General features: G+C 44.8%; 1 protein-coding gene across 1 annotated transcript; it reads left to right on the forward strand.

Moving 5' to 3' along the window:
- Nucleotides 1–24,798, forward strand: ADPRHL1 (ADP-ribosylhydrolase like 1). Its single transcript, XM_068418816.1, has 7 exons — nt 1–515; nt 4,418–4,582; nt 10,846–10,971; nt 13,605–13,745; nt 18,610–18,737; nt 22,542–22,674; nt 24,364–24,798. Exons 1-7 carry the CDS (start codon nt 302–304, stop codon nt 24,519–24,521), a joined length of 1,065 nt encoding a protein of 354 aa, XP_068274917.1. The 5' UTR covers nt 1–301; the 3' UTR covers nt 24,522–24,798.
- Nucleotides 24,799–26,188: the final 1,390 nt, after the last annotated feature.

The raw sequence follows: 26,188 nt of genomic DNA on the forward strand, positions 1-26,188 counted from the left end.
CTTTACACTGGGTTGCAGAAACAAGGCTTTTGCACTTTGCTTTGTGGGTCTGCTCTTGGGGTTTCATTGAACCTTTGTAAAATCCCTGGGTTATGAAATATTTCCTCTCTGTCAGGACCTGGACAAGAGATGGCATCTGCAGAGCCAGAAAAGGAAGTCCTTGCCTTATAGAGAGTGCTCTCGGTGTGACACAATGGCTGATATAAAGTGTCGGGGGAGCTGAGCTGAAGGCAAAGGAACAAAGGAAGATCAAGATTCGGTGGCTGTCTCGGACAAAAAGAAAGCGGGACGTGTCTTGGGGATGGATAAATTTAAGGCTGCGCTTGTGCTGGCTGGGGTAGGGGATGCTCTTGGTTATCGCAATTTCTCCAGAGAAAACAATGCCTTAGGTGCAAAAATCCAGCAGGAGCTGAAGGAAATCGGAGGGCTTGAGAACCTGGTGCTCTCCCCGGACAAGTGGCCAGTAAGTGACAACACACTCATGCACATGGCTACGGCAGAGGCTGTCATCACAGGTAGGTACGCCGGGACTAGCGAATGCAGTCTGGAAAGGCACAAACCTCTCATGGTGCTGCATTTCTTAAAATAAGCTTGAGTGCTGGGGAAGCCGTAAGAAAGCGTGTCAGAAATGCTGCTTACGTGAATGATAACGTGCATCAGCGTGTCTCCTCCATGAGCACAATCTTGCAACCATCACACAAACTGGGGAGTTTTGATTTCTTGAGTGTGGAGGGGCTCTCCCTATAATTTCCCTAGGTTTATACAGTTGGTTAAAGATTAGAGACTAAAATACCTCATGTCCAGTATAACAAAAATAATTGCTAAGTAGATTAGCTCTACGCTGGAATACGTTACGGAATAATATAGCCACTAGAAATTCTTCTGTAAAAGATAAGAGCTCTTCTAAGTGCATATTTAACATGTTCGCATCCAGAACTGCAGGCTGGAGTAGAGTCACCTTAACACCTCTTTGGGGCTAAAATCACTAGTGCTCTCTCCTCTTCGCTACCCCTCGGGCAAAGGGTTGCACCTGCAAGGGCAGGAAAGGAACAATTTGCTTTATAAGGAGAGCTCTGTGTCTTTAATCCAAAAAATATTCTAACATATTATGTTTATAATAAAGTCTATCAGAATAATGGAAGTTATTAATATATGTCTTCTAAAATCACAATAGTTTGATGCTAGTTTTTTCTTAAGGTAGGAATAGTCTTTTGTGAGATGAGATGATATTCATATCAACACCTTGCCCATTGAACTTGAGCTTTCTGAGACTGTCAAGATCATCATTAAAAGTACACCAGAAGACAGTGACCATTCAGCAATATTTTGCCTTTTCAGAAGGAATCGATTTTTTTTAATATCTGTAAAAATATTCCTGATTTTTCTTAAAACGCATAGCAGTGGGTAACTAACAGTAGCTGAAGCTCAGGATGTAGCTAAGGATCCTTCACATCAATGAAATTTCCCTTGTGCTTCTGTTTCACCACTTTATCTGCCTGCTTCCAATGTGCTCTAAATTTAGTACGTAGAGATTAGTTGAAGAGTGTGTTGGACACTTCATACTTGACTATTAGCTAACCAATGGTTTGAGGGGTAGCTAATACACTAAAGATACGGGCAAGATGTCAGCCTATCAAGAAAATAGATGACTAACACATTTCTGAATATAGGCTATGATTAAATACGTATCATATGTTTCGTGCTTACTGAACCCTCTAAAACCATAACTTCTGGGTAATCAAGCCAGTTAGACTAACAGTAAAATGATAAATCTTGTTTCTTAAATATAGCAGGAGCACTGGGGCTCTAAAGAAAAAAAGTCTCAGCCACAATTCCCATCAGCTGTGTTTATCCTACACTCTCATTTCTTTGGCCTGATCAGACAAGCTTTTTAAAAAGGTGTTTTTATGGGCTAGTGAGAAAGCAACAAGCTGGAGTGAGGAATTTTAGTAAGAAATCTTCATTTCATAATAACTTCATAGTCCTTCTCTCTGCTTCCAGCAAGAGAAACAGAACCGCTCCTGCCCACAGCAGTGTCTCCTCCTGGCAAGAGGAACACAAAAAAGCCACTGGGCTTGCTCATGACCCGGCCCACATGCAGAATCACTCAAGTCAACAGAGTGAAGCTAAAGGAAGGGAATGCGAGTCCATGAGGCTGAAGACAGTTGCCACTGGCCCTGGGGACCTGCCTTCCTCATGCAGCAGGGAGTCCTCGCTGCCGCAGGGCTGAGATTTTAAAGACTCTATTGGGTGTCTGGGACATTACCAACCAAAAAAAAAAGGAAAAAGGAGGGGGGGATGGATAAGCAATAAAAATATTCCTGTCTGTCATTACCACACTCCCCGCACGTCCCATTCACCTGTCCAGATGCCCGCTGGCCGCAAGGAGCATCCCCTGGGTGCACACCTCCAGGTACATGTGGGATGCTTGCAGGCTTGGGGAGACATGCCCAGGGCTTAGGCTTGCTGTGAAGTCCCATCGCCAGGGCACTGCCCTCAAGGGAGCTCCCAGCCTGAGGCTGCAGCAGCAGCCAAGCACAAGGTGGAGGTTTGCACTGAGGATGAAGGTGGGGGTTTGTACTGAGGATGAAGGCAGTTCTCACTCAGGGAGGCGATTTTGGCCAGCGCTTTGCCGGCTGCGTAGAGAACATCCCAGGAGGGCCACAGCCAGAAGCAGCAGGGACTGCGGGCGCTGCTGCATACTGAGCTGGTGCTCTCCAAATCCACCATGTGCACAGAAAGAAAGGTTGATGAAGGATAAACTCAAAGTCTACGTCCAGTAAGAATCTGTCCCATAAGGGAGAAATGAAAACAGCATCATCAAAAGCAGGGGAACTACCCCTGCAACGAGGAAAGCCTTTTCCTCTCTGACTTAAACACACGTTTAAAAAAAATAAGGGTTCATTTCTAAAGAAGGAACTTGTCCTATTGACTTGACGGCTGAGACGGCAGCCTGGCTACGGGAGTGGGAACCATGGTGGGCTTGGGCAGCCTGGAGCTGCTGAACCACAGGGACACTGGTTCTGGGGACAAGGCTTCTGCAGAAGCTGCCGGGCAGTAACTCCTGCTCCTGGCTCCCATCCAGATAAACTGACACCTGATTCCTAAATCTGGAAAGAGTCGGCAGCTTGAAAGTATCTTGTTCCTTTAGGATTGTATGTGGGACGGCCAGTGTAATGGATAGGGTATTTTTTTGCGTGAAAGGAGAATCTCAGTTTCACATTGCATCTGCTTTATTCATCTGTCTGCATAACTGGTACTTTTGAGTGGCTCCGGCTTACGGAGCTCCAGACTTTCTCTTAAATTAAACCTCTTCTGTGGATTTCAAGAAATCAGCATCTTTGACAAAATGAAGATCTTTTCAGAACTTCCCCTGCCGTGTCATTCAACCTGTGCATCAAACCAAGTATTAAACAGGGTTTCTCTAAGTACATAGAAAAGATGTAAACGGACAAATCCCAACGGCCTCCTCAGTTTCCACTGACTGCACAACTGTAATAGATGCCAGTGGAAGCTTTTCCTTGGCAAGAGCCCAGGGCAGGGCTCTTCAAGCCCAACACGCAGCATCAGCAGCCAAGAGAAGCAGCTATGCTGAAGAAACAGTGTATGTTTAAGAGGGGGAAGGTTCCTCCTTAGGCAAGACTGTAGGCCTTGGTAAAAATAATCGATGAACAGACATTGCTAGTGAACTTATTCCAGAAAGAAATTTATCTGCTGGAAATACTATAGTCTGTAGGGATTTACTACTCTTACCAATCCTTATAATTACTTTTATAAAAGCTCTCTGTTGTGGTTATTGTACTGATATAAGATATAGGGATTCCTGCATGAAAGACCTACACATTTTAGACAAAATAAATATAAAATACAGATTAAAAAATAAGGTCACCAATTTGCCTTTGTGTTTAACCATACATACCTCTTTAAATAATTCAGTGGTTATTTAAAAAAAATAGGCTTTCATTTTTAAATTGGATTCACATCTGCAAATGATGGCGAAGACAACATGCTGAGACAGGCACAGCCGGCTTCCAGCACACACACAGTTCCCACGGCGGCAACAGACTCACCTGACAGTCAGACACCTCTGCAAATACTTCACACCACGGAGCCTAAAAAAAGCCCCTGAGCAGCTACTGTTGACAAACAGAATGCTTTCATCTTTCCAATTAAAGGAATTAAAAGTGGAAAGGAAAACTTAAAAAAATTAGAATAGAGAGACAAGGCTGTTCTCCCTCCATCCCACCCTCATGGGGCATAAAAACATGTTGACAGTGGCACCAGAAACACGACTCAGTGTATTGGAAGTGGAAATAGGAACATTTCTTAAATGCATAGCGAGGTTGCTTGCTTGTTTCCAGTGCTCTCTTGCCCTTTTGCCTTCACTTATCAACCTTCTCTTCCTTCCTCTGAGCAGATTACTGGTGTTTAGAAGACCTGTACCGGGAGCTGGTAAAACGCTACGTGGATGCTGTCGACAAGCTCTCGGGGAGGCGGCCAGACCCTGCTACTGTCGAAGGCTGCAGGGAATTAAAACCAGACAACTACCTTCTCGCTTGGCACACGCCGTTCAATGAAAAGGGTACAGTACCGCTTTCCATTTATACATCCTGGCTTGAATAATGCACGCTTTCTGCATTGTGGCTGTATGGAAATTGTTTCCTTTTTCCCCCTGACATCAAAGGCTATCACCCCTGAAACATTTCCATGTTTGCTTGAGGAAGGCAAGAGATCTGCCAGGAATTCCTTCTGTAGGGCACTATGTCCTCTCGTAAATGAATCCTTCCCTCTTTAACATCTATTTAAAGAGACTTTGTTCTTGGCTCTGTGCCTCTGGGTCCTAATCTTTGTCCTTGAGTTTAATGGTCATTTTCAGAAATGTTTTCTGCCATTTTTCGTTTAAATGTTTGTGGTCTTGGATCTTTTAATTGATGGCAGATATGAAACAAAAAGCTAAGCCTGTAAAATGCTCTCAGCACCAATGTGTTCACTGGAGGGAAAGCAGAGACTTTTCTCCAGGTGGATGCCCTGCTAACAGCTAAGACTCTTTTGCTGATAACGACTAATATTCCTAGCTCTGTTTCCCTACCCATACCCTCTCTTTCTTTCTCTTTATGATAATTTCATTTTATGATGCATTGAATTTCTACTTCAAGTTAAATAACATGCATACAGCTACGTGCACACATATATGCATATACCCATACCCCATACAGTGCAATTAATCTTCAAAGCCTGTAGAGACACCACATCATCAGATGAGGTAGACCTAGACAGCCACAAGATGATGGCAGCTCACACAGACATTGTGCAGTGTCGGTGTGACGCTCTACCGCTGCAGTAGGTATTGGCACCGCTCGATAGCGTGGCACATTGATGCAACACCGTGGCAAAGACTCAGTGGCACAATGCCATGGCTATTTCTGGGTCTCTGCAGTCAGTTGTCTCTGACACAAAAAGCATCCCTCACTCGACCCCCGCTCCTCACAACAGCTTCTGGGAGGGAAAAGGGTCCATCCCTCCCATTTATTCTGCCCACCCCACTATTAGCCAGGCAGATCTGAGAAAGTGCCCCTTTGGCACTTGTCATATGTTTTCTGATTGACAGTGAGTAAAATTTGGTCAAAATAATTGTCGGAGCTGCTGCTGGCCCTGAGCAGCTCTCAACAACTCCAGTAGCGGAGCACGGCTGTTCCCTGGCCCATGGATGTGTTGGAGCTACATCTCTTCTTTTAGCCTTCTTCCTCCCCAGCTTTCCATGGCAAACTATTTGCTCTTGGTGTACTCTGGGCTAGAATGATCTAAAATTAATTCCTGTGGCAACTAAAGCCCATCTTCTCTATCTGGTCTGACAAATATCATTCTGGATATCCCAAGATGACCTTTTCTTTTCACCCTGAGAGCAAAAGAACCAGTGACCTGAAGTGGAGATGTTCAGCATACCATGGGGCCTGACACTGCTATGGACATAAATAACTTTTTAATTTAATTTTCACAAGTTTCTTCTTGAGGCAAAAACGTTCCATAGGCTTTGAATGCCTAGCAGTCAGATGATATCTTGGGTGGGCTGGAACCAAAATACTGTTTTCCCATGGTCATTCTAGCTTACCTCATTTCCAGCAAGAATTCACGTGCCAGCCTTCATGGACCAGTGAAATCATAGCTTAGGTAATTTTGCATTGTTTACATGAAGCTCCTCTGCACAAATTCGTGTGAGTATAGTCAGCACACTGAGTTCTTAAGTCAAACTGCCCTGTGTGTCTCTTTGCCACCTGCTGTCATGTTCATTGCCACAATCATTGCAGAGGTGTCCAGATTATGTTAAAGGTTGGTGACATTCCTGTGACCACCAGAAGACCTGCCCAAGGCTGTCTTAACACCTTCCATTTTAAGAGCTTTTTTCCAATTTATGACGTGGATTAGCTCGAGGCTGAAATTTTCACTGTTGAGTGTTTGCCTCTGTTCGTCAGCATTTGTTTAATGTTTTGATGCAGATGAGTCTGCTGTTTCTGGAAAGTCATAAAAATGTTTTGTCCGATTGCTAAAAACTCAAATTGTTCAGAATAGAATCACTAATGTTTGAGGGCTGGAACCAAAATCTGAGTAAGGTGGTACCCCTTGATCCAGAGATGTGCCTTCGGAGCCACTGCAAAAGGCCAGTCAAATGGCAGCTTGGCTCTACCTGCATCGCATGTATTTCAGCCTGAGACTGCAGCATGCAAGCAGGTCTTTATTTGTAGCTACTGGAGCAGCTGCTGGGCTTCCTAGTAGTGCTTGAGGACAGTGTCTTTTTGCTGGTGGCATTGCTAGAGGAGCATGAGGAAAAAGTATGAGTTAAATGCAGAAAGTTGGGAAGCAAAAATGAAGATAAGGATAAGCCACAGAAGGACAGGAGGTAAAGGGGCCGGGCTCAAAGTTCTCACGCGGAACAGTCTGTAGTCAGACAAGACACATCCTCTTCAGGGCTTAGAAGCCATTAAGCTCATCTTTATTATTCTACAGATGTAGTGTGTAGAAAAGCACACTGAGGTATTACATACTTAAAGAGTAATGTCATGCATGAATGAAAATGATGTAATAAGAAAGTGTCAACACAGCTTTTGTGACAAGAAGTCACACCTCAGAATTCTATTAGAAAGCTCGTGAAGTAACCAAGAAACAGGAAGAAAAAGGAGACATTGCAAAGATGGTCTGTTAGGATTTCCAAAAGACTCTCAGCAAGGTCCCTCACCAAAGGCACTAAGTGATGAAGCACTAAGTTGTTACAGGATGACAGAAAGGTTCTCCTGAGGATAGAAAACTGTTTAAAAGACAGTAAATGAAGAGTAGGAGATTGCAGCCTGTCTTCTCCATGAAGAAGGAGGTACCTGTGTTGGACCTCTGTTGTTCAACATGTCCACAAACTATCTGGAAACACAAGTGCATAGTGGGTCAGCAAAGTCAGAGACAATACTGTGCAGAGTTGTGGAAGATGCTCACAATGATGAGTAACCGTGTGGCACAGTGGCAGAACCGAATGCAATGCAGATAAATTAAAAGTCATATGCCAGGGGCGGGGGGAAATCCTAGTTTTATATATATAGTTGCAGTTGCTGATTCAGTCACCAGGGAAGGGATCCTGGAGCTATATAGTAGTTCTACAAGAACGCCACTTCAGTGCTCAGTAAGAGCCAGAAAGCAAACAGAATATTAGAAATGACTGGGAAAGGAACAGAGAACAGAACACAAAACATGTTTGCACTAGTGCGTAACTCCATAGCTGCTGTTTCTTCATGGTCCCTCTCTCCCCCCAAAAGGATGTAAGAGAACCAGAAAGGATATGAGGAAGGATGGTTGCATTAGTAAAAAACTGCTTCCATAGGCTATGATGTCTGAGACAGTACAATAGAGAGCTGTAAAGTCATAGATATCTTGGAGAACATGAGTAGAGACAGAGAAAACTCACTGTCTCCTCCAGCACAGGAGCTAGAGACTTCAAATGAAACTGGCAGGTCGTAAGTTCAAAGCAAGCAAAAGGAAGGACTTCTTCACACAACACCTAATTAGGCTGCACAACTATTTTCCAATGCCAATTTGCAGATGCTACTGTTCATGTGAGTTCAAAAAAGAGCTGGGCAAATTCACTCAAAGGAAATTCTTCAAGAGTTATTAAGCAGAAAGATGAATAGCCAGCCACCTCCTGGATCAGGGAGACAAACTGTCAGCAGGTGAATTAGTACAAAGGGGTAGCATCATCATACTTTTCTTTTACTCTTTCTTAAGTATCCTCTTCATTGGCCACTGTCAGACATGACAAGTTAGGTCGACCTTAGGTCTGATTGTGGAGGACAGTCCTTATGTTCCTACACATGTGTGTCACCCCTTGCTTAGACTAGTCTCGCTGTCCCTTACTTCATTGATTCAAATGGTAGATAATGAGACATCGGAGCTAACAGCTGCTAATCACCTGAAGCCCTGTCTAGGCTTAATGTTACTCCTTGTGATGGAATTTTTTTTACCAAGTTTGCTCGTCTAATTCTGCAGAAGGTTTTAATATAAATTCCTAGACTGGAGGAACACAATGACTTTGCAAAGACAAGCACCTTCAGACCAGTAGTCAAATTACTGTAGTGCATCCTCCATTTTGGAGATGTTAAGAGATGTTATTTAATTAGCAGCTCTGTGTAGCACAACATCCTTCCCTCTTGGATAACCAGCATGGATTGTGTCCTTTGGAGGAACCAGATTGCATAGAGAAGACAACTCTCATCTGCTGCTCTATGGCAGCAGATGGTTTAATGAAGAGTTTGGTCTTGCAAGCAGGAGAAGATATGTTCTCCCAGTTAAGCTGACTGGTGCACTGGAAGACTGGATTTCTTTCCTGACTCTTCCTTGTGGTTTCTATATAATTTGTGGGACACGCAAAGAGTTTTATCTGCTCCTGGCTCCTTAATAACCAGCACTACAGCTGCAGCATACGTGAGGCACAGGAGCAAACACACCACTTGCAGGACAAGTGTCCAGCCTTTTCGTCAGAAGCAGTGGCCAAAGATGTCCTGGAGAGGGTCTCTTTCACTGGTATCAAGGCTAGCAAGGAGGAAGCAAGCTCTGAGCTTACAGGGAATAAAATCATATTTTTCAAAACTTTTCATGTCACATTTATCAGATGTTTGGCCTTTTTTAGACTGCCCTTGGTGGTTAAGCCCAGTGGAAGAGTTATTGCATGCAAAATTTGCACATTAGACTCTGAAGAAGAAGGGAAGAAATGTCTTCAGCTAACCTAATTAGACCACCTTACCAGGGTGCTCACTCAGGATAGCTGTTCTCCAGGGAGAAGAGCTCTTCTCTCAAGAGAGAAATTCAGATTGGACTGTACTGCACCTGGAGATGCCAATGGGTGGCTTATGTTAGTGTTACATTTTGGCTCAGGCAAGTAATTTTGATGCAAATCTTCTTGCCCCCCTCACTACCACACTTTGATCACACTCCTGATCTTAGGACACCTGAGCTGGAGCCGCTTGGGATGACACTAAAAAGCAAGTAGTGCTCCAGGAGAGCTCCTGGTGCTCTGCAGGCACAGTGGGCACAGCTCAGGGGAGCAGCCGAGGGCTCCTCTGAAGGTAGGTGACTAAAAGCCCTGACCCTGGCTTCTTGGCATCTGCTACTTCAATTCACTCTGGCCCATGAATTTCTCCTACTACGCCATCGTACTGGCTAATGGAGATACCGCCTTTTCCATGCTGCCTGTCTGGAAAAGACAGGAAGGCTGTGCTCCTAATGCAGGTTCCACAGATGCTAAAATTAGGTGGCATAAATATGCCCCTTATCTTCCAGGGACCAAGTAGAGAAGTGCTGATTGCTTTCAGCTATACCCAAGGTCACTGGGAAGTGTGACTGAGCAAAGACAGTGCTGAAAAATGCCAAGTACTTTGAAAAATCGAACTCTCTCCTTCTGAGGATGGGTGCCTGAAATGAGGTAGTGCTTTTTTGGGCACTGGCTCACCAGCTGCAAAGAGGAGATAATCACCCCACCGGTGCCTTGCGAAGATAAGCTCATTAAAATTTCTGTGGGATCCATATATTACTGTGATAAGTACTGCAGAGAAACTCATTAGTAAATTTAACTCTCCATTCAATGAAGTGTTTAGAAGTTGAACACCTGGGATCATGCACTCGGTGCTGAGGATTAAAAGAAATGCTGAATTAGGTATACAATAAATAAACTCAAGTACTGACTTCAGGTCACACGGGAAACCTCAGTTCTGACATTGCCTAACTTTGGAGGATTTGGCTCCATAGCCTTTAATATCTTTTTGGACACATTATTTTTGTATGTAATAATAGAAACTATTTTGTGAACTACCTGTGGGGCTCTTGAGGATGAAGCATGCAATAAAACTGTAAGATCAGCAGTGATATAATCATACAAAGTGTTTTAATCGCGTGCCTTGAGCATGAAGACTACTAAAATAAGGGCATAGTAAAAGTGTACCTGTTTCTCAGACTTCTGTTTCTAGTGCTGGCATCTGGAGCAAGCAAAACAGTGGTGTCAGCCAAGAATGAGTAAAGATGGCATGAGAGTTTGAATCAGACAAGGGCTGTGAACAAGAGAACAGACTGCTTTCTGTTCATTGCACTTGAGAATATTGGAAAATACCTGTAAAAGCAGAATGACTGTGCGGAAGCAAAATTCATCACAAGAAACTTTGAAAACTTGTAGCTCGCTTTGCATGCTAATTTCCCGTTCCCTGACGAGTCCCCACACATGAGTTGAATTAATAAAATGTACTTTTTTTCACATTTTATCGACATATTTGTATATCATTAGCTTCCTTTTAAGTGCTTGGCATTATCTTTTCACTTTAGGTTCTGGGTTTGGAGCATCCACAAAAGCCATGTGTTTAGGGATGCGATACTGGAAGCCAGAAAGGCTGGAGTCCCTTATTGAAGTGAGCATTGAGTGTGGACGGATGACTCATAACCATCCTACAGGTAATGTCCACTGACATATCGGCACACCGAAGTCCCTAAGGCTGCTCTTCACTTCTGCGGGGACTAACACAGCTCCTGTGAATTCACCTGGTTAAACTGCTTCTGCTTTGCAGACTCCAAGGCCTTGGTTTGAATTTTGCTTGGATAGTATATACATGCAGATATTACTCATATAGGCTTACATATTTTCTTGTTTTTATTGCAGACAGCAACCTCAGGCTGGGAGTTTTCCCTCCTAAAACCCCAATAACTAAACACAACCTGTCTTGTCCAAAGTACATTCATGTCACTGGCCCTGATCAAATTTTAGGATTCATGTACATCCAGATGACTCATTGTTATCATGCAAGTTTATGGTTCAGAGGATAAAACCATTTTTCTCTTGACAGGTTTTGTCATATTCAATCACTGTAGGTAAAGGTAGAAAGCCAAAAAATCTGCCTTCACAGATTTTAGGACACAATCTGAAACATTCGCTAAACAAAACATAAATAAGCAGATTTAATGTTGTTTTGAACATTCAGGTCTGTCATTCTGATAATTTTATGCTACATAAGTGCGTATCCATTCTGTCGGCTTTAAACAGCAATAAATAAAACCATGATGAATCGTGACATGTTCAACATGCTCAGTGTTCTGAAGCAGTCAGAAAAGCCATCAGGATGGCAAAAAAAACTAGAGGAAAACAATTCAGATCAAAGCAGAAAATATCATTAAGCCAATATATAAAGTCTCTGGTGCACTAGCAGCAGTGAGACTGCTTGCAGTTCTGGGTCTCTCACCTCAGAAAGGACTCACTAGAGCCAGAAAATGGCAGCAAGGAGCATCCAAGTCATCAAACACCTTCCATACAAGGAGAAATTACATCCAGAAGGAGTTTTCAGCTGGGAAAAGAGACAAGTGGCATGGCAGGGAGGCGGGGAGGAGAGGGGTGGAAGGGCCACCGTGGACCTCACTACCATCCTGAAAGGTGCCAGGGAAACGTCACTTGTGATTCTCATTACTCAAAGACGGGGAAAACCCAACTGACATGTCAGTCAGGGCTGAAACAAACAGACAAAGGATAGACTTCCCTGTGTTGTGCATAGTTAAGCCACAGACCTTGTTGCTACAGACAGCTGCAAAGTCCACAGATACGCCGGGGTTCAAAAGGGATCAGGCAAGCGGACGAGAAGGGCTGTCGCTGTTAAAAGCGATCAAGCTGTGTAATTGAAATTGCCCCTAAGCTAGTCCAGAAGCTCTGGGGAGCAGAGAAGCCAGACCAATTAGGTTCACTCTGTACCGGCATTATTTGCAGAGCTAGAAACCTCAGCTGGGGCTGGCTTTCTTCCCCGGTGAGGGGCAGGAGGCTACGTGAGGGCTGCCGGGAGCAGGGCAATAGCAGCAGGGGGAGGGGGCTACCTGAGGAGCAGGCAGGAAGAGACTGCCAGCCCCCCTAAAAATTTCTGGGCATGTCCCAGCTCCTACTACCCTCTACACTGGCTTGTCCCACTGTCCTCTGATAGCGCTTTGCTTCACCATCTAAACCCTCTGCTGCCACCCTCATGCTGAATGTGACGCTCAAGGATCTTCACAGCAGTTGGGTTAGATGCCATCTATCCAAGTGAGACCCTTTGAGCTGGCTCTACCTGTTTTTCTATTCTTTTGGAAAGCATCTGTTGGATCCTGGGCTGGATGTGCCTTTGGCCTGACCCAGTATTGCAGGTCTTAGGCAGAGAGAATGAGTAATTGTCTCATCTGGGCTTGTAACCTCCTAAAATAATTTGGTTTTACCTTCAGCAAGACACACAAAGTTCATGCTTACCTCTATGCATGAGTGAATGCTTTTGGACCCATGCACCAACAGAAGCACACGCATTGATACTTTGCTCACCTGGGCCTTATTTAAATGACTGACTTGTTTTCTTAACCTTGTTTTGCATGTTGCACTGGGTTGGTTTTGTTGCCTTTGACAGAATGCCAAGAGCACAAATATGAGAAACAAGCCCCTCTGTTTCTGACATTATGGAAGTGTTGAGTGCCCATTAACAAAAGTTCATCTTAAGCATATTCACATCCAAAGAGGAAGACCTGGCTGGGCAGGCAGACAGCATATCTTATTTAGACAATTGCTTCTTTCCTCTCAGGGAACATGGACTTGTACCCTTAAAGAAGCAATTGTCCAAGTAAGACATGGACTTGACTCCTTAGAGTAAAATGAGCCAGAAATAGCGTTAGATCTAACAAGTACAACCCTTCAGCTGGATGACTCTGTAAGCAAGGTGATATAGCTTGTAACTGAATCACTTCGCACAAGTCAGTTACTTCATGTGACTTCAATTAGAAGATTTTCAGTGTCACATTAGTGGATGATGTTTATTTTTGACCCCTACCTCAATTTCTGTCATGTTACACCACTGAGAACAGAGGTCCCTTCTATGTAAAATAAGTTGTAAACCAACAGGCACCACACATTAGCCAAGAATCTCAACATGCCGTGAGCCAGCCTGCAAACAGGCGGAGACGGGTTATGTGCCTTCGTTAGTCTGCACGACAGCCGTGAGGCATTCCGCTAATGATTTTATGAAGGTCTTGACAAGGATGGTAAGAGCACAGACCGCGCATTGGTAATCATTGTCATCTATGAATTCCAGGCTTTCTAGGGTCCCTCTGCACAGCTCTCTTTGTGGCGTATGCAATACAAGGGAAACCCCTTGTGCAGTGGGGAAGAGACATGATGAAGGTTGTGCCAATGGCTGAAGAATACTGCAAGAAGACCATTCGCCACATGGCAGGTAAAATGTCTGAATCAAAAGAGTTATTTTCTTAAAACTATGTTCAGCTAGAAAGACACAGAGGAAACGTCACTCCCCAGTGTCTCCATTTTTGCTGCCTTCCCCTCTTGCCCGTCTCCACTGGCTATCCTTCTGCTTTCTCTGCTCATCCTGTAAGCTCTTCACAGGTGGAGCCCCCTTCTTCTACCATCTGTTAGTTGCCTGGTATATTAGTGGCAAAAATACAAAGAGAAATAGCAATGATAATGCTCTACTGCAGAGTTTTATTTTTAGGAAATCCTCAAAGATTGGTGGGCAGGGGGGAGGGAGGAAATGATGTTTAGCAGGTTATCAGGCAAACTGACTGCTGAGATATGAATTATTCAGCTCCCTTTCATCAGTTAGCACAGTCCAGTATTTGCCATAAGAAAACTCACTGACATTCCTCATTTTGTCAGGAAAAGTTCACCTGTAGATGCCTCCTGACCAAGAGTTAGCTTTTGATGATAAATTCAGATTTGACTTGTTGCTTTTCTGAACAAATGTTTAAGATACAACCTGTTGTATCCTTGTTTTAAAACAAATGAGTGTAATATAACTACTGAACTTGAGAGTGCTACTTTACTAGTGTATGTGATTTTCAGGGCAAAGGTATTTCAGTCCCCTCTTTCCAGGGAGTGATGCATTTGTAATGGTGAGACCTGCCAGACTCTTCTCAGTGGTGCCCAGCGACAGGACAAGGGGCAATGGGTACAAACTGAAACATGAGAAGTTCCATCTATAACAGGAGGAAAAACTTCTTTACTTTGAGGGTGACAGAGCACTGGAACAGGCTGCCCAGGGAGGTTGTGGAGTCTCCTTCTCTGGAGATATTCAAGACCTGCCTGGACATGACCCTGTGTAATGTGCTGTAGGGGAACCTACTTTGGCAGGGGCTTGGACTAGATGATCTCCAGAGGTCCCTTCTAACCCCAACGATTCTGTGATTCTGTGATACGGTGCTGTGGACAGACGAGTATCGTTACATTAAAACATCAAGGAAAGAGGTTTTTCTGTTAATCTCAAGGGAGAGCTGTTGAGAAAGATTGAATTCAATGGAAATCTCTACTCAAGAGCACTCAGAAATGAAGATTTACCTGGGAAGGAGAGCTGCTGCTTTAAAATCTGAAAGGAACACCAGGGAGCCTTTCTGAAAGACCCCGCATTTTCGTCTGTGCCTCGTTGCGCACCAGGATTTTTTTAGCCAAGACCTATGAGGAGCAGGTGCAGGATTAGTGTGAGCGAGCGCCTCTCTGAGTGGCTTTGCAGCAGGTCCCTGTCACTCCACCCCATCAGGACCCCTCGGCGTGGAGGTATGCGCATTGGACTCCTGAGGCGTGCTCTCCGGCTAGTGCCCGTATTGTTGAACTTCGTCCTATTTTGGCAGTGGGAAAAGTCTCCTGCATCAAAGTTAAGCTTCTTGGCTGGTGAGATGCACTGCAAAGAAATCCTGCCAGAGTCCTCCAGTTTTAGAAAACTCTTTTTTAGCTGCATTATTCCCCGTGGATGACAAACACAGTGTTCAGTCACACAAGGCTCAACTCAGCCCCCGTCTCTGCTATTCAGTTGTGATTACTTGCCAGCTAGTCCCATGGACCTGAATGTGACTGGTGCCTCAGGCTGGGCTTGAGGGATGGGGCAGAGCCTCACTAGGGCTGGCAGGATGGGATTTCTGACCATGCTACAGACTGTCCATGCAACCCAAATCTCCTGCCACTGCTTGGTCCCTTTGTCTCTGAGCTTGTGCATTGGAGTAATCACACTTTCTTGCTTGTTGAGATGCTACATAGGCAACATTAATTTTTGAGGCATTCTTGTTTTATAGTCATGGGGGAAATAGGAAAAAAAAACACAAAGAAAGAAACCTGTCAGGTCACCTGCATTTTTAAAAGTAGCCTTGTAACCAGATGCTGGAGTGGGTGTCGGTAGTTCAATATATTCTTTGTGTGACCTTTTTTTTTCCTCGAGATGGTCTCCTTCGCCTGATGGCTGTGAGTGCCCTTTCACTCTGTTTTTCTAAACACCCACCATTTTTTAGGGTTCTAGTGAATGGCTCCCTTGTAATCAGGTAAAACTGAGGCGTGGACTGAGGAAAAGGGCAGCAGGGCATTCCCAGGCGTATCGGGCCACATGGTTGAAGGTTCATCCCTGTCTGGGGCTGGGGAACCAGCAACCTTGTGAAAGTATCAGGTCCTACAAGGCACCTTGGATGTTTTTGATTGGAGTTGAACAACTTTAAAGATTTAAATTGCCAAAGAGAGACACCTGCATGGCAATTTAGGAAAAGAAGCAAAATCATAGAATCATAGAATCATAGAATGGTTTGGGTTGGAAGGGACCTTAAAGATCATCTAGTTCCAACCCCCCTGCCACAGGCAGGGACACCTTTTCACTAGACCAGGTTGCTCAAAGCCTCATCCAACCTGGCCTTAAACACGGACAGGGAGGGCGCATCCACGACTTCTCTGGGCAATCTGTTCCAGTGTCTCGCCACCCTCACAGTAAAGAATTTCTTCCCAGTATCTAATCTAAATCTACCCTCTTGCAGTTTAAAACCATTCCCCCTCGTCCTATCACCACATGCCCTTGTAAAAAGTCCCTCTCCCGCTTTCATATAGGCCCCCTTCAGGTACTGGAAGGCTGCTAGGAGGTCTCCCTGGAGCCTTCTCTTCTCCAGGCTGAACAGCCCCAACTCTCTCAGCTTCTCTTCATAGGAGAGGTACTCCAGCCCTCTCATCATCCTCTGGACTCTCTCCAACCGCTCCATGTCCTTCTTCTGTTGGGGGCCCCAGAGACGGACACAGTACTCCAGGTGGGGTCTCACGAGAGCGGAGTAGAGGGGCAGAATCACCTCCCTCGACCTGCTGGCCACGCTGCTTTTGATGCAGCCCAGGATATGGTTGGCTTTCTGGGCTGCAAGCGCGCACTGCTGGCTCATGTTGAGCTTCTCATCAACCATCACCCCCAAGTCCTTCTCCTCAGGGCTGCTCTTAATCCATTCTCTGCCCAGCCTGTATTTGTGCTTGGGATTGCCCTGACCCACATACAGGACCTTGCACTTGGCCTTGTTGAACTTCATGCAGTTCGCACAGGCCCACCTCTCAAGCCTGTCAAGGTCCCTCTGGATGGCATCCCTTCCCTCCAGCGTGTCACCTACACCACACAGCTTGGTGTTGTCGGCAAACTTGCTGAGGGCGCACTCAATCCCACTGTCCATGTTGCTGACAAAGATGTTAAACAGGACCAGTCCCAATACCGACCCCTGAGGAACATCACTCGTCACTGGTGTTCACTTGGACATCGAGCCATTGACCGCAACTCTTTGAGTGTGACCATCCAGCCAATTCCGTATCCACCCAGTGGTCCATCCATCAAGTCCATGTCTCTCCAATTTAGAGACTAGGATGACATGCAGGACAGTGTCAAATGCTTTGCACAAGTCCAGGTAGATGACATCAGTTGCTCTTCCCCTACCCACCAGCACTGTAACCTCATCGTAGAAGGCCACCAAATTTGTCAGGCATGATTTGCCCTTAGTGAAGCCATGTTGGCTGTCACCAGTCACCTCCTTATTTTCCATGTGCGTCAGTATAGTTTCCAGGAGGATCTGCTCCATGATCTTGCCAGGCACAGAGGTGAGACTGACTGGCCTGTAGTTCCTCGGGTCTTCCTTTTTCCCCTTCTTGCAGATGGGGGTTATGTTTCCCCTTTTCCAGTCAGTGGGGACTTTACCAGACTGCCACGACTTCTCAAAAATGATGGATAGCGGCTTAGCAACTTCATCCGCCAGTTCCCTCAGGACCCATGGATGCACCTCATCAGGTCCCATGGACTTGTGCACCTTTAGGTTCCTTAGATGGTCTTGAACCTGATCTTCTCCTACAGTGGGTGGTTCTTCATCCTTCCAGTCCCTGTGTTTGCCTTCTGTGACTTGGGTGGTGAGGGTAGAGCACTTGCCAGTGAAGACTGAGGCAAAAAAGTCATTAAGTACCTCAGCCTTCTCCATATCCCGGGTAACCAGGTCAAAATCAGATTACATCCTTCAGAGAAGAGGTTTGGTTGTGTGCATGCTCCTCAGCCACTTGCAGCACACAACTGAGCGACCAAGCAGGATAGAGACAGGGAAAAAGTGGCAATTCTTCATTTTATTTTAAACTGTACGCCGATGGTCCCATACTGAATTGCTAGTTCACCTGAGCTTAAAGGTCTTGCTCGTCTCACTGATTTCTAATTCCTTACCCCATTGGCTTTCTAGGCAGGGTTTCATTCAGGCCCCAATCCTGCAGGTGGGTGCAAATGGAAATTTTGATCTTTCCTACTTGCCTTTTCCTGAAAGATCACACATAAATACTATGAGAACAGAACAGAAATACAGGAGAAATTATGTGAATAGAAACTGATAACTGAAGTAAGAGGCAATTTGTGTTTAGGACATGCCAGCATTTTTAGATATTCTTTAATCAAAGAGAAGGAATATAAAAATTGCCACTGAATTTATTTTTTTATTTCTTTTTGTTGACTCTTCTGTTTTCCTTGGAGTGCTCCTCAGTAAGTTCTCTAAAAATCTTATCTTGATGTATCTTAATGTAATTTCAATATACCATTAAAATAGCACAAGATTCTGAATATATTTTCTTCTTTCTTTCACATCTTCTGTTTCCAGTTAGATGTCGCACTTCATATTAAAATGCACACTCTAGTACATATGCCTGTTTAATGTATGTTACTGTAAAATACCCAGTTTTTCAGGTCAGTCGATGCTGTCATTTTCTTTAAAATTTATTTAAGTAGAAATGAAAATGTTGCTGAGATGAAATACTACATCATTCATTTCTTTTGCATTCAGAATATCAGGAGCACTGGTTTTACTTCGAAGCCAAGTGGCAGTTTTATTTGGAGGAGAGAGAAATCAATGAGGAAAATCAGAATAAGCCCGTCTTTCCAGACAACTATGACGCAGAGGAGAGAGAAAAGGTAACTGCAACTTTAGAAAGCGCTCGGAAAGGCTCTGAACCAAGAGAGGTATTTTCAAAGAGACACACCAGTATTTTTCAACTGTTGCCAGTGCCAGAGCAGTCAGGAAGTCTTTATTTTTTTCTAAAATTTCAAAAAAGAAAAAACAACTCCCTCCTTTGGCTTGGGTATGTGTTAGTGTCAAAAAGCATTTGCCACTGGTCCTGGGGTTGCTGCAATGGAAGGAAACAGTGCAGAGAGGCAGACTTAATGGTCAGGTGTGTTGCTGTCCAGAGCAGGCACAAAACATACGCCACAGCTATCTGAGGGTGGAAAAGGCAAATGTCTCGCCGGGGGCTCTCGTTAAAGCCTAATGCAGCTGGGGCCCGAGTCCCACAGAAATCCTCTCGGGTACTAGGAGCTGGACTTGGTTATGGTCCTTTGAACAGAAGATGGCCGTCCTAAGCAATTCTCTGCCAATGCAGGCTGTGCCCAGGCTAGTTTTAAGTGTCTCAAGAGATGGTGTTTCACCACGTCCCATGCGTTACTATTTTACAGCGTAAATGATCTTTCCTTTGCCTCATGACTTCTGGTATATCTTCTTAACTCAAGAGAAATAATGTGTCTTCTTCCCTGGTGTTTACAGCTTTCTGATATGTGCTGGCACCCCTCAAAGCTCTCCACTTAGCAGCTAAGCAATAAGTATGTGGTTCTTGTCACCTTTTCCCATAAATCAATCCTTTTTTCCAGACTATTAAAGCACAGTTCTATTCTGAGAAGTCACTTTGTATATTTTTAGGTGCTCATCTATGCAGTGAAAGGTGCCAATGGAAGATAGATTGACTGTGGATAATAAATTGCTCACTCTAAACATAAAGAAGAGATCCCCTTCCAGTTTTATTTTATTAATTCAGTGCCATGAATTTACTACTAGATTTTTATTCCTTCCAGTTCTACCAGAGTCTTAGCAGAGCTTTAGGAGAGATTAAGCCCAACAGTATTTCCCCATGATCATTTCAGGAGAGAACTGGATGAATCCATAATGCAGAAACAAAATTTACCTTCATTGCCCAAGTCCAACTAGTTTGGTCTATTAAGCTATTCATTTTCATGCACAAGAAAGGAAAATGTTGCTTGACCCTAAAACTTCACTGCCAGCCAGAGATCACAGCCTGACAGAAGTTGAGAGACTTAATTTGCTTATAAGCCAAGTGTGCTTGTAGCCATGGAAAGAATAAACGAGGAGAAGGTAACCATCCTGCCTGCCTTTTCCCCAGGAGCGCTTTCCTTTGCACTGCCTCCAAATTAACTGGCCACTTGTGTCTGGAGGTATACTGATTGCCTTTCTACAGGCAATTAATAAAGGACCAACAAAGGACCAGGAAGGAATTTTTTACCATGAGGGTGGTGAGACACTGGAACAGGTTGCCCAGAGAAGCTGTGGATGCTCCCTCCCTGGCAGTGTTCAAGGCCAGGTTGGATGGGGCTTTGAGCAACCTGGTCTGTGGAAAGGTGTCCCTGCTCATGGCAGGGGGGTTATAACTAGATGATCTTTAAGATCCCTTCCAACCCAAACCATTCTGTGATTCTATGAATATCTGGCACCACTCTTGCCAACAAGTCATTGTGTGCATGTTCCTGCTCGACCAGGCACACTTTTCTGCAAGCACATACCAGCTGCAGGAGATGTGACAGTGGAGCCCTTAAATGTGGCTTGGATTGATCTGAGTGCGTTGCAAAGGCAATATCCCTCTCAAAAAAAATTACACCTCGAAATGCTAAGCAGCAAAGACCACATTCTGTATAAGCACATATACAGCTTAAATTTGGAGATCACTACAAATGTGGGGATAAAAGACAAATTACCCCTTCTTGAATGTATAAATACAAGATAGGCCAATGTAGGATAAATAATTTTTCAGTAGTATGTGTTTGGAATGTGTTAGATACACAGCATATAGGCAGAAACTACACTACACTCGGGATCAGCCTTGCTTCTGCAAACAAATCACTCTCCCTGCTCTCTCTCCCGTGCTGGACACGGTGTGCGACAAAACGAGAGAGGAACCAAACCAAAGTCATCCACGCCAATTAGACTGTGAGGATCTCGTCCCCTTAAGATGGAGTTGCTTAAACCAGCACTGCAAAAAGACCCAGAAAGGGGAAAAAAATGGATGGAAAGGGAGTGCGAGCCAGCAGCAGGTCAGCTCCTGGAGGGTGAGGAAGTCAGAGGCAGCTGTAATTACTGACTGCAGGGGTTTACAGCAAGGAGGGGATGTGTGAATTACCTCCAGGGCTTGGCAGCAGCTCAGTGCCTTCAGCAGGAGTGAGGGCATGCTGACATCCCCGTCTGTGCATCAGTGCTGCCGGTCCTCACCTGCCCGCCCTAGGGAAGCTGGGCTGGTGCTACATCGCAGGGCTGCACGAAGGCGCAGGAGTTGAAAGGAGGTTGCACTTCTGAAATGTTTAAGAAATGGTGTCTTGGTGCAGTTAAGTCCCCCCAGGCTCGGCCCCGAGGAGAGCTGTCCCTAGTGTAAAATTGTTTCAGCAAAGTGAGGTGACATCAGATGTATGCAGAGCACACAGTGATCTCAAGGGCTAACTGGAGCGACACTTGAGCCGCCCTCCTGTGCACCCAGAATAGCACCTCCACGCTTAGTCCTCTTGCCTTTGGTAGTATTACACATGTGCCAGCGCTGCTCCACCAGCATCCAAACTGCAGCAGTAAGGCTGGAAAGTTTGCATGTAGCCAAGGACAGCATAAAGACATAAATACTCTCTCTAGTTGGCAAAAAGCCCCCGAAAGCAGCAGAGTGAAGCTGAAGTCCAGCTCTGCCTTGTCTGATGTATATGCAGATAAACCACAACCAAGCATGTAATGGCTGAGGTGAAGGTGAATAGACCGAAATGCAAACCCTTCAGACGTGTTGCAGAAGCCAAGAGCCAGCCAAGCAGCAAGAATTCAACTTACTGTAATGTGAAGTAAACTTCAGGAAATAAAGCTGCCCATTTCCTTTAAAGGAAGGCATTTTTTTTTACTATAAATTTATCAGCGTTGAGTTCATTCGGGGATTTTGGGCAGGAAAAAGTGAGTTCTGGAGGTACCTCTTCTAGAGAAAATCTGATTTTCCTTTGCAAACCTTGCTGTGGGTTTGGGTTTTTTTTTCCTTCTTTCTTCTCCTGCAGAAGAAATGTTTCTTGCATTTGCAAATTATTTTCCCTCTTGTTCAACAAACACTTGCTGAAGAGGAGAGAAAAGTCTTGGAAAGAAAAGGTCAGAGAAGGGGGTTGAACTAACATAGTCTGAAATTGAGCCCCTAAAGAAAGTTCTGAATCAGAACTTTTTCGCCCCCCACGTAAAACTTGGCTAATTGAAACATTTGCAAATGTGTGACAAGGGGAGCTGAGAATATATCCAAGAGGCAGGAAGAGGACTGACAACGTATGTATGTCCTTAACAACCCTAATTTTTTAAATAATAAGGAATATCTGGGGTATGAGCTTGGAATCCATCATGGTCTATTTTTTTGTCATTCATGGCTTGCTTAAATCAAGCCAAGTTCTTGGCCTGCCAAGGACTTGATGCATTAAGCTGGAGTGCAGGCTTATACCTGCACCTCAGGCATCACCTCGCCTGTGGTAGCTGCCACTGTGCTGGCTCACCCCACGCTGCAGGCAGCAGTACAGGCAACGCAGCTGCCCACCGCCCTTTCCCTGCAAGATGAGATATTCCTTCCTATCAGGGGAGAAGCCATCCCGGCACAGCCACGTGCCCCATGGCCCCGTTTCCAGCACCCTACCCTGACACCGCTGTCTCTCCTGCAGACGTACAGGAGATGGAGCTCTGAAGGTCGGGGGGGCAGACGAGGCCACGATGCCCCCATGATCGCCTACGACGCCTTGCTGGGCTGCGGCGGGGACTGGACGGAGCTCTGCAACCGCTCCATGTTCCATGGAGGTGAGGGCCCCCTGTAGAACCTGCCCCCCGCTCCCTCACCGGGGGTGGGAGAGAGACCTCCTGGCTGTCAGCTGCCACTGTTGGCCAACCTGCCATGTTGCCTGTTATATCTGTGCCTCTGGTTTTACACCATAAACCGCCTTCTTTACACCAGAAGACCGTGCTGCCATCCAGCAAGACCTGGACAGGCTAGAGAGTTGGGTGGAGAGGAACCTAATGAAATTCAGCAAAGGCAAGTGTAGGGTCCTGCACCTAGGCAGGAATAACCCCATGCACCAGTACAGGCTGGGGGTTGACCTGCTGGAAAGCAGCTCTGTAGAGAAAGACCTGGGAGTTCTGGTGGACAAGTTCACCATGAGCCAGCAATGTGCCCTTGTGGCCAACAAGGCCAATAGTATCCTGGGGTGAATTAGGAAGAGTGTGGCCAGCAGGTCGAGGGAGGTTATCCTCCCCCTCTACACTGCCCTAGTAAGGCCACACCTGGAGTACTGTGTCCAGTTCTGGGGCCCCCAGTTCAAGAAAGACAAGGAACCACTGAAGAGAGTCCAGCAGAGGGCTACAAAGATGATCAGAGGATTGGAGCATCTCTCTTATGAGGAGAGGCTGAGGGAGCTGGGTCTGTTTAGCCTGGAGAAGAGAAGACTGCGGGGAGATGTTATCAATACTTACAAATACCTTAGGGGCAGGTGTCAAGAGGATGGGGCCAGACTCTTCTCAGTGGTGCCCAGTGACAGGACAAGGGGCAACAGGCACAAACTGAAACATGGGAAGTTCCATCTGAATATGAGGAAAAACATCTTTGCTTTGAGGGTGACAGAGCACTGGAACAGGCTGCCCAGGGAGGCTGTGGAGTCTCCTTCTCTGGAGATATTCAAGACCCGCCTGGACACGACCCTGTGCAATGTGTTCTAGGTGAACCTGCTTTGGCAGGGGGTTGGACTAGATGATCTCCAGAGGTCCCTTCCCATTCTGTGATTCTCTGATTCTTGTGGCAGCAGCGGCCACACAAGCTGTTTACGGTGCTTTTCAAATGTTGCTCCAAGCCTCAGTTTTGAGAGATGCATGAGAAGTAAATCCAATATGACTTAGTAAAGGGCTGGCTTCTCCGCCCCCCAAAATGCTAGTGCCTTTGGCAAAGCAACCTTTTAACTGCACATAGTGAAACCAAGAGAGCTCATGGCCCCTCACTGCAGAGCCAGGCAGGCATGAACCCTCAGGCACCACACGGAGCACCAGTGCTATTCACCGTGGCTAGATGTTCTAAAGCATGATCAATGCCACGCTGTGCTGTTAGGAAGGAAGGTACACTCTCCAATCCAGGAGGTTTGCCATGTAGCAGGGATCCCTGCAACTACTCTTCCCTCCTTTTTTCCTAGCGATGGCTAGCTGCTTGCAAGAGCTGTTGTGTTGGAGCGGTTTTTCCCCAACCAAACAAGATCCTAGCCCAGGAGTGCACACTGCAGAGGTGTTGCCCCATCCTTGCCTTGGCATCTCTCTCTTCCCCAGGCACCCTCAACTGGCACTGCCAGAGGCAGGACACGGAGTGGTGCCAGCCTTTGGGACTGACCCAACATGCCCCCACCACGCTCCGTCGGTGGCATAATATTTCCTCCTCTGCGCAGCGCGGTTTTTGGTTGTGTATGTGAAGGTGATGCTGAGAGACCATTGCAATTGTGCTTAAACCTGCAGGAGAAAGCGCGGCAACAGGGTCGATCGCTGGCTGCCTGTATGGCTTGGTGTACGGCCTAAGCAAGGTCCCCAAAGGCTTGTACCAGGACCTGGAACAAAGGGAGAGGCTCGAGTACTTGGGCGAGAATCTTTACCGACTATCCATGGAGGAAAAGTAAAGCGGTTTCTGCCATTTTCTCTTTCTATAAAGACTATATCAAACCCTGTAGATAACTGACTGACGTTCATAGCGAAGGAATTAGCCGAGAGTTAGTCTGAAAGGTTGTATGTAGATCGCATGCAAGTGAAGGTAGCTGAATTATTCAAGACTGATTAGATATGTACGGTCTTTGTGGTTTTTTTACTGATGTGGGGATTTCTGAGTATAAAGAGTGCTGCTTAAACCAATGAGATAATCTCAAATGGAAAAAAATAAATAAAACCTCTTTTGATTGATTTCAGTCTAACTTGCTATAATACCACTTCCTAAACAGCTGTGACCAGTAATCACACATATGAAATTAATTTTCAGAACTAATGCTTTCCTGCAAAACTAATGGTAGTACCCACTTATGGGGATATTCTCTGTATATTTGACAATCCTTTCACCACTGCTGTTCCTCCTTGTTCTCAAATCTAATGTGTCTGTGACATTTGTAAACCTAATGTCTCACAGATTAGTTTTTAATGAACCGCTGATCCCCGCATCAGCACTGTGGTGCAGAGTATTGTTACATTAGAAGCTTCCAGAAAAGGAAAAGCCAACACTAAAAATACCCCCAAGGAACAGTAAAGCATCAGTGTGTCTAAAATTTCTGAATTACACTTTTATCATTCTTCAGTCTTCAGAACAAAGTTTTTTTTTAAATATAACTAGCTGAAATATTTGTAAATAAATTAATCTGACACTATTTTCTAAGCATCGTTATTTTTAGATTGAGCAGATTATATGTTGCTGTATCAGTAGCAGAATTTTTGGCTGAGGTCTTCAAGCAGTTGTAATAGGTCAGCAGTCAGGCTGTGATACATTTCACAAGTTTGAGCACCACAAAAGCCCCAGGAAGAAAACAGTTATGACTACTTTACCTTTCTTCTTTTTCTTCTTTCCTTTTTCCTTTTGCTTTTTTCCTTTTTTTCCTTGTCCCTTTTTCCCCCTTTTTCCCCTTTCCTTTCCTTGCCTCGCCTCACCTCAACTCACCTCGCCTCACTTCAACTCACCTCGCCTCTCCAAATTCAACTCCTTTTTCTCTTTTTCTTTTTCTTTTTCTTTTTCTTTTTCTTTTTCTTTTTCTTTTTCTTTTTCTTTTTCTTTTTCTTTTTCTTTTTCTTTTTCTTTTTCTTTTTCTTTTTCTTTTTCTTTTTCTTTTTCTTTTTCTTTTTCTTTTTCTTTTTCTTTTTCTTTTTCTTTTTCTTTTTCTTTTTCTTTCTTTTCTCTTTTTTCTTTTCCTTTTTCTTTTCATTTTTCTATTAATTTTTTTCTCTTTCTTCTTTCCTTTCCCTTTCCCTTTTCCCTTTTCCTCTGTTCCTTTTTTCTCTTTCTTTTCCTTTTTCCTCTTTTCCCCTTCTTTTTCTTTTCCTTTATATATTTTTTAAAATTTTGGGGGTTTTATTTTTATTTTTCAAGAAAACCAACAAACTAAGATTCAGTTAAAAGTTGCATAGAGCAGATGATAAAGTAAACAGTAGACGTCAGTGAAGGACATTCTGATGCACCTGTAGCAGCACAGGCACAAATCTGGAATTCTCAATGAAATGACACAGAAGAAGTGAGTGCAGAATTTGTCCCTGGCTTTTAACCTTATGTTTTATTTCAGAAGTTCAGAAACTGAGGTCTACGTAGCACTTT

Source organism: Nyctibius grandis, chromosome 2 (assembly GCF_013368605.1).
Source record: "Nyctibius grandis isolate bNycGra1 chromosome 2, bNycGra1.pri, whole genome shotgun sequence".
Taxonomy (NCBI): domain Eukaryota; kingdom Metazoa; phylum Chordata; class Aves; order Nyctibiiformes; family Nyctibiidae; genus Nyctibius; species Nyctibius grandis.

Bases quoted from the DNA above. Each gene is read 5' to 3' on its own strand.
- ADPRHL1 (XM_068418816.1), top strand. From the start codon at position 302: ATGGATAAATTTAAGGCTGCGCTTGTGCTGGCTGGGGTAGGGGATGCT. The intron at 10,972-13,604 runs GTAATGTCCACT...TATGAATTCCAG, and splicing joins GACTCATAACCATCCTACAG to GCTTTCTAGGGTCCCTCTGC. The intron at 22,675-24,363 runs GTGAGGGCCCCC...TTAAACCTGCAG, and splicing joins CCGCTCCATGTTCCATGGAG to GAGAAAGCGCGGCAACAGGG.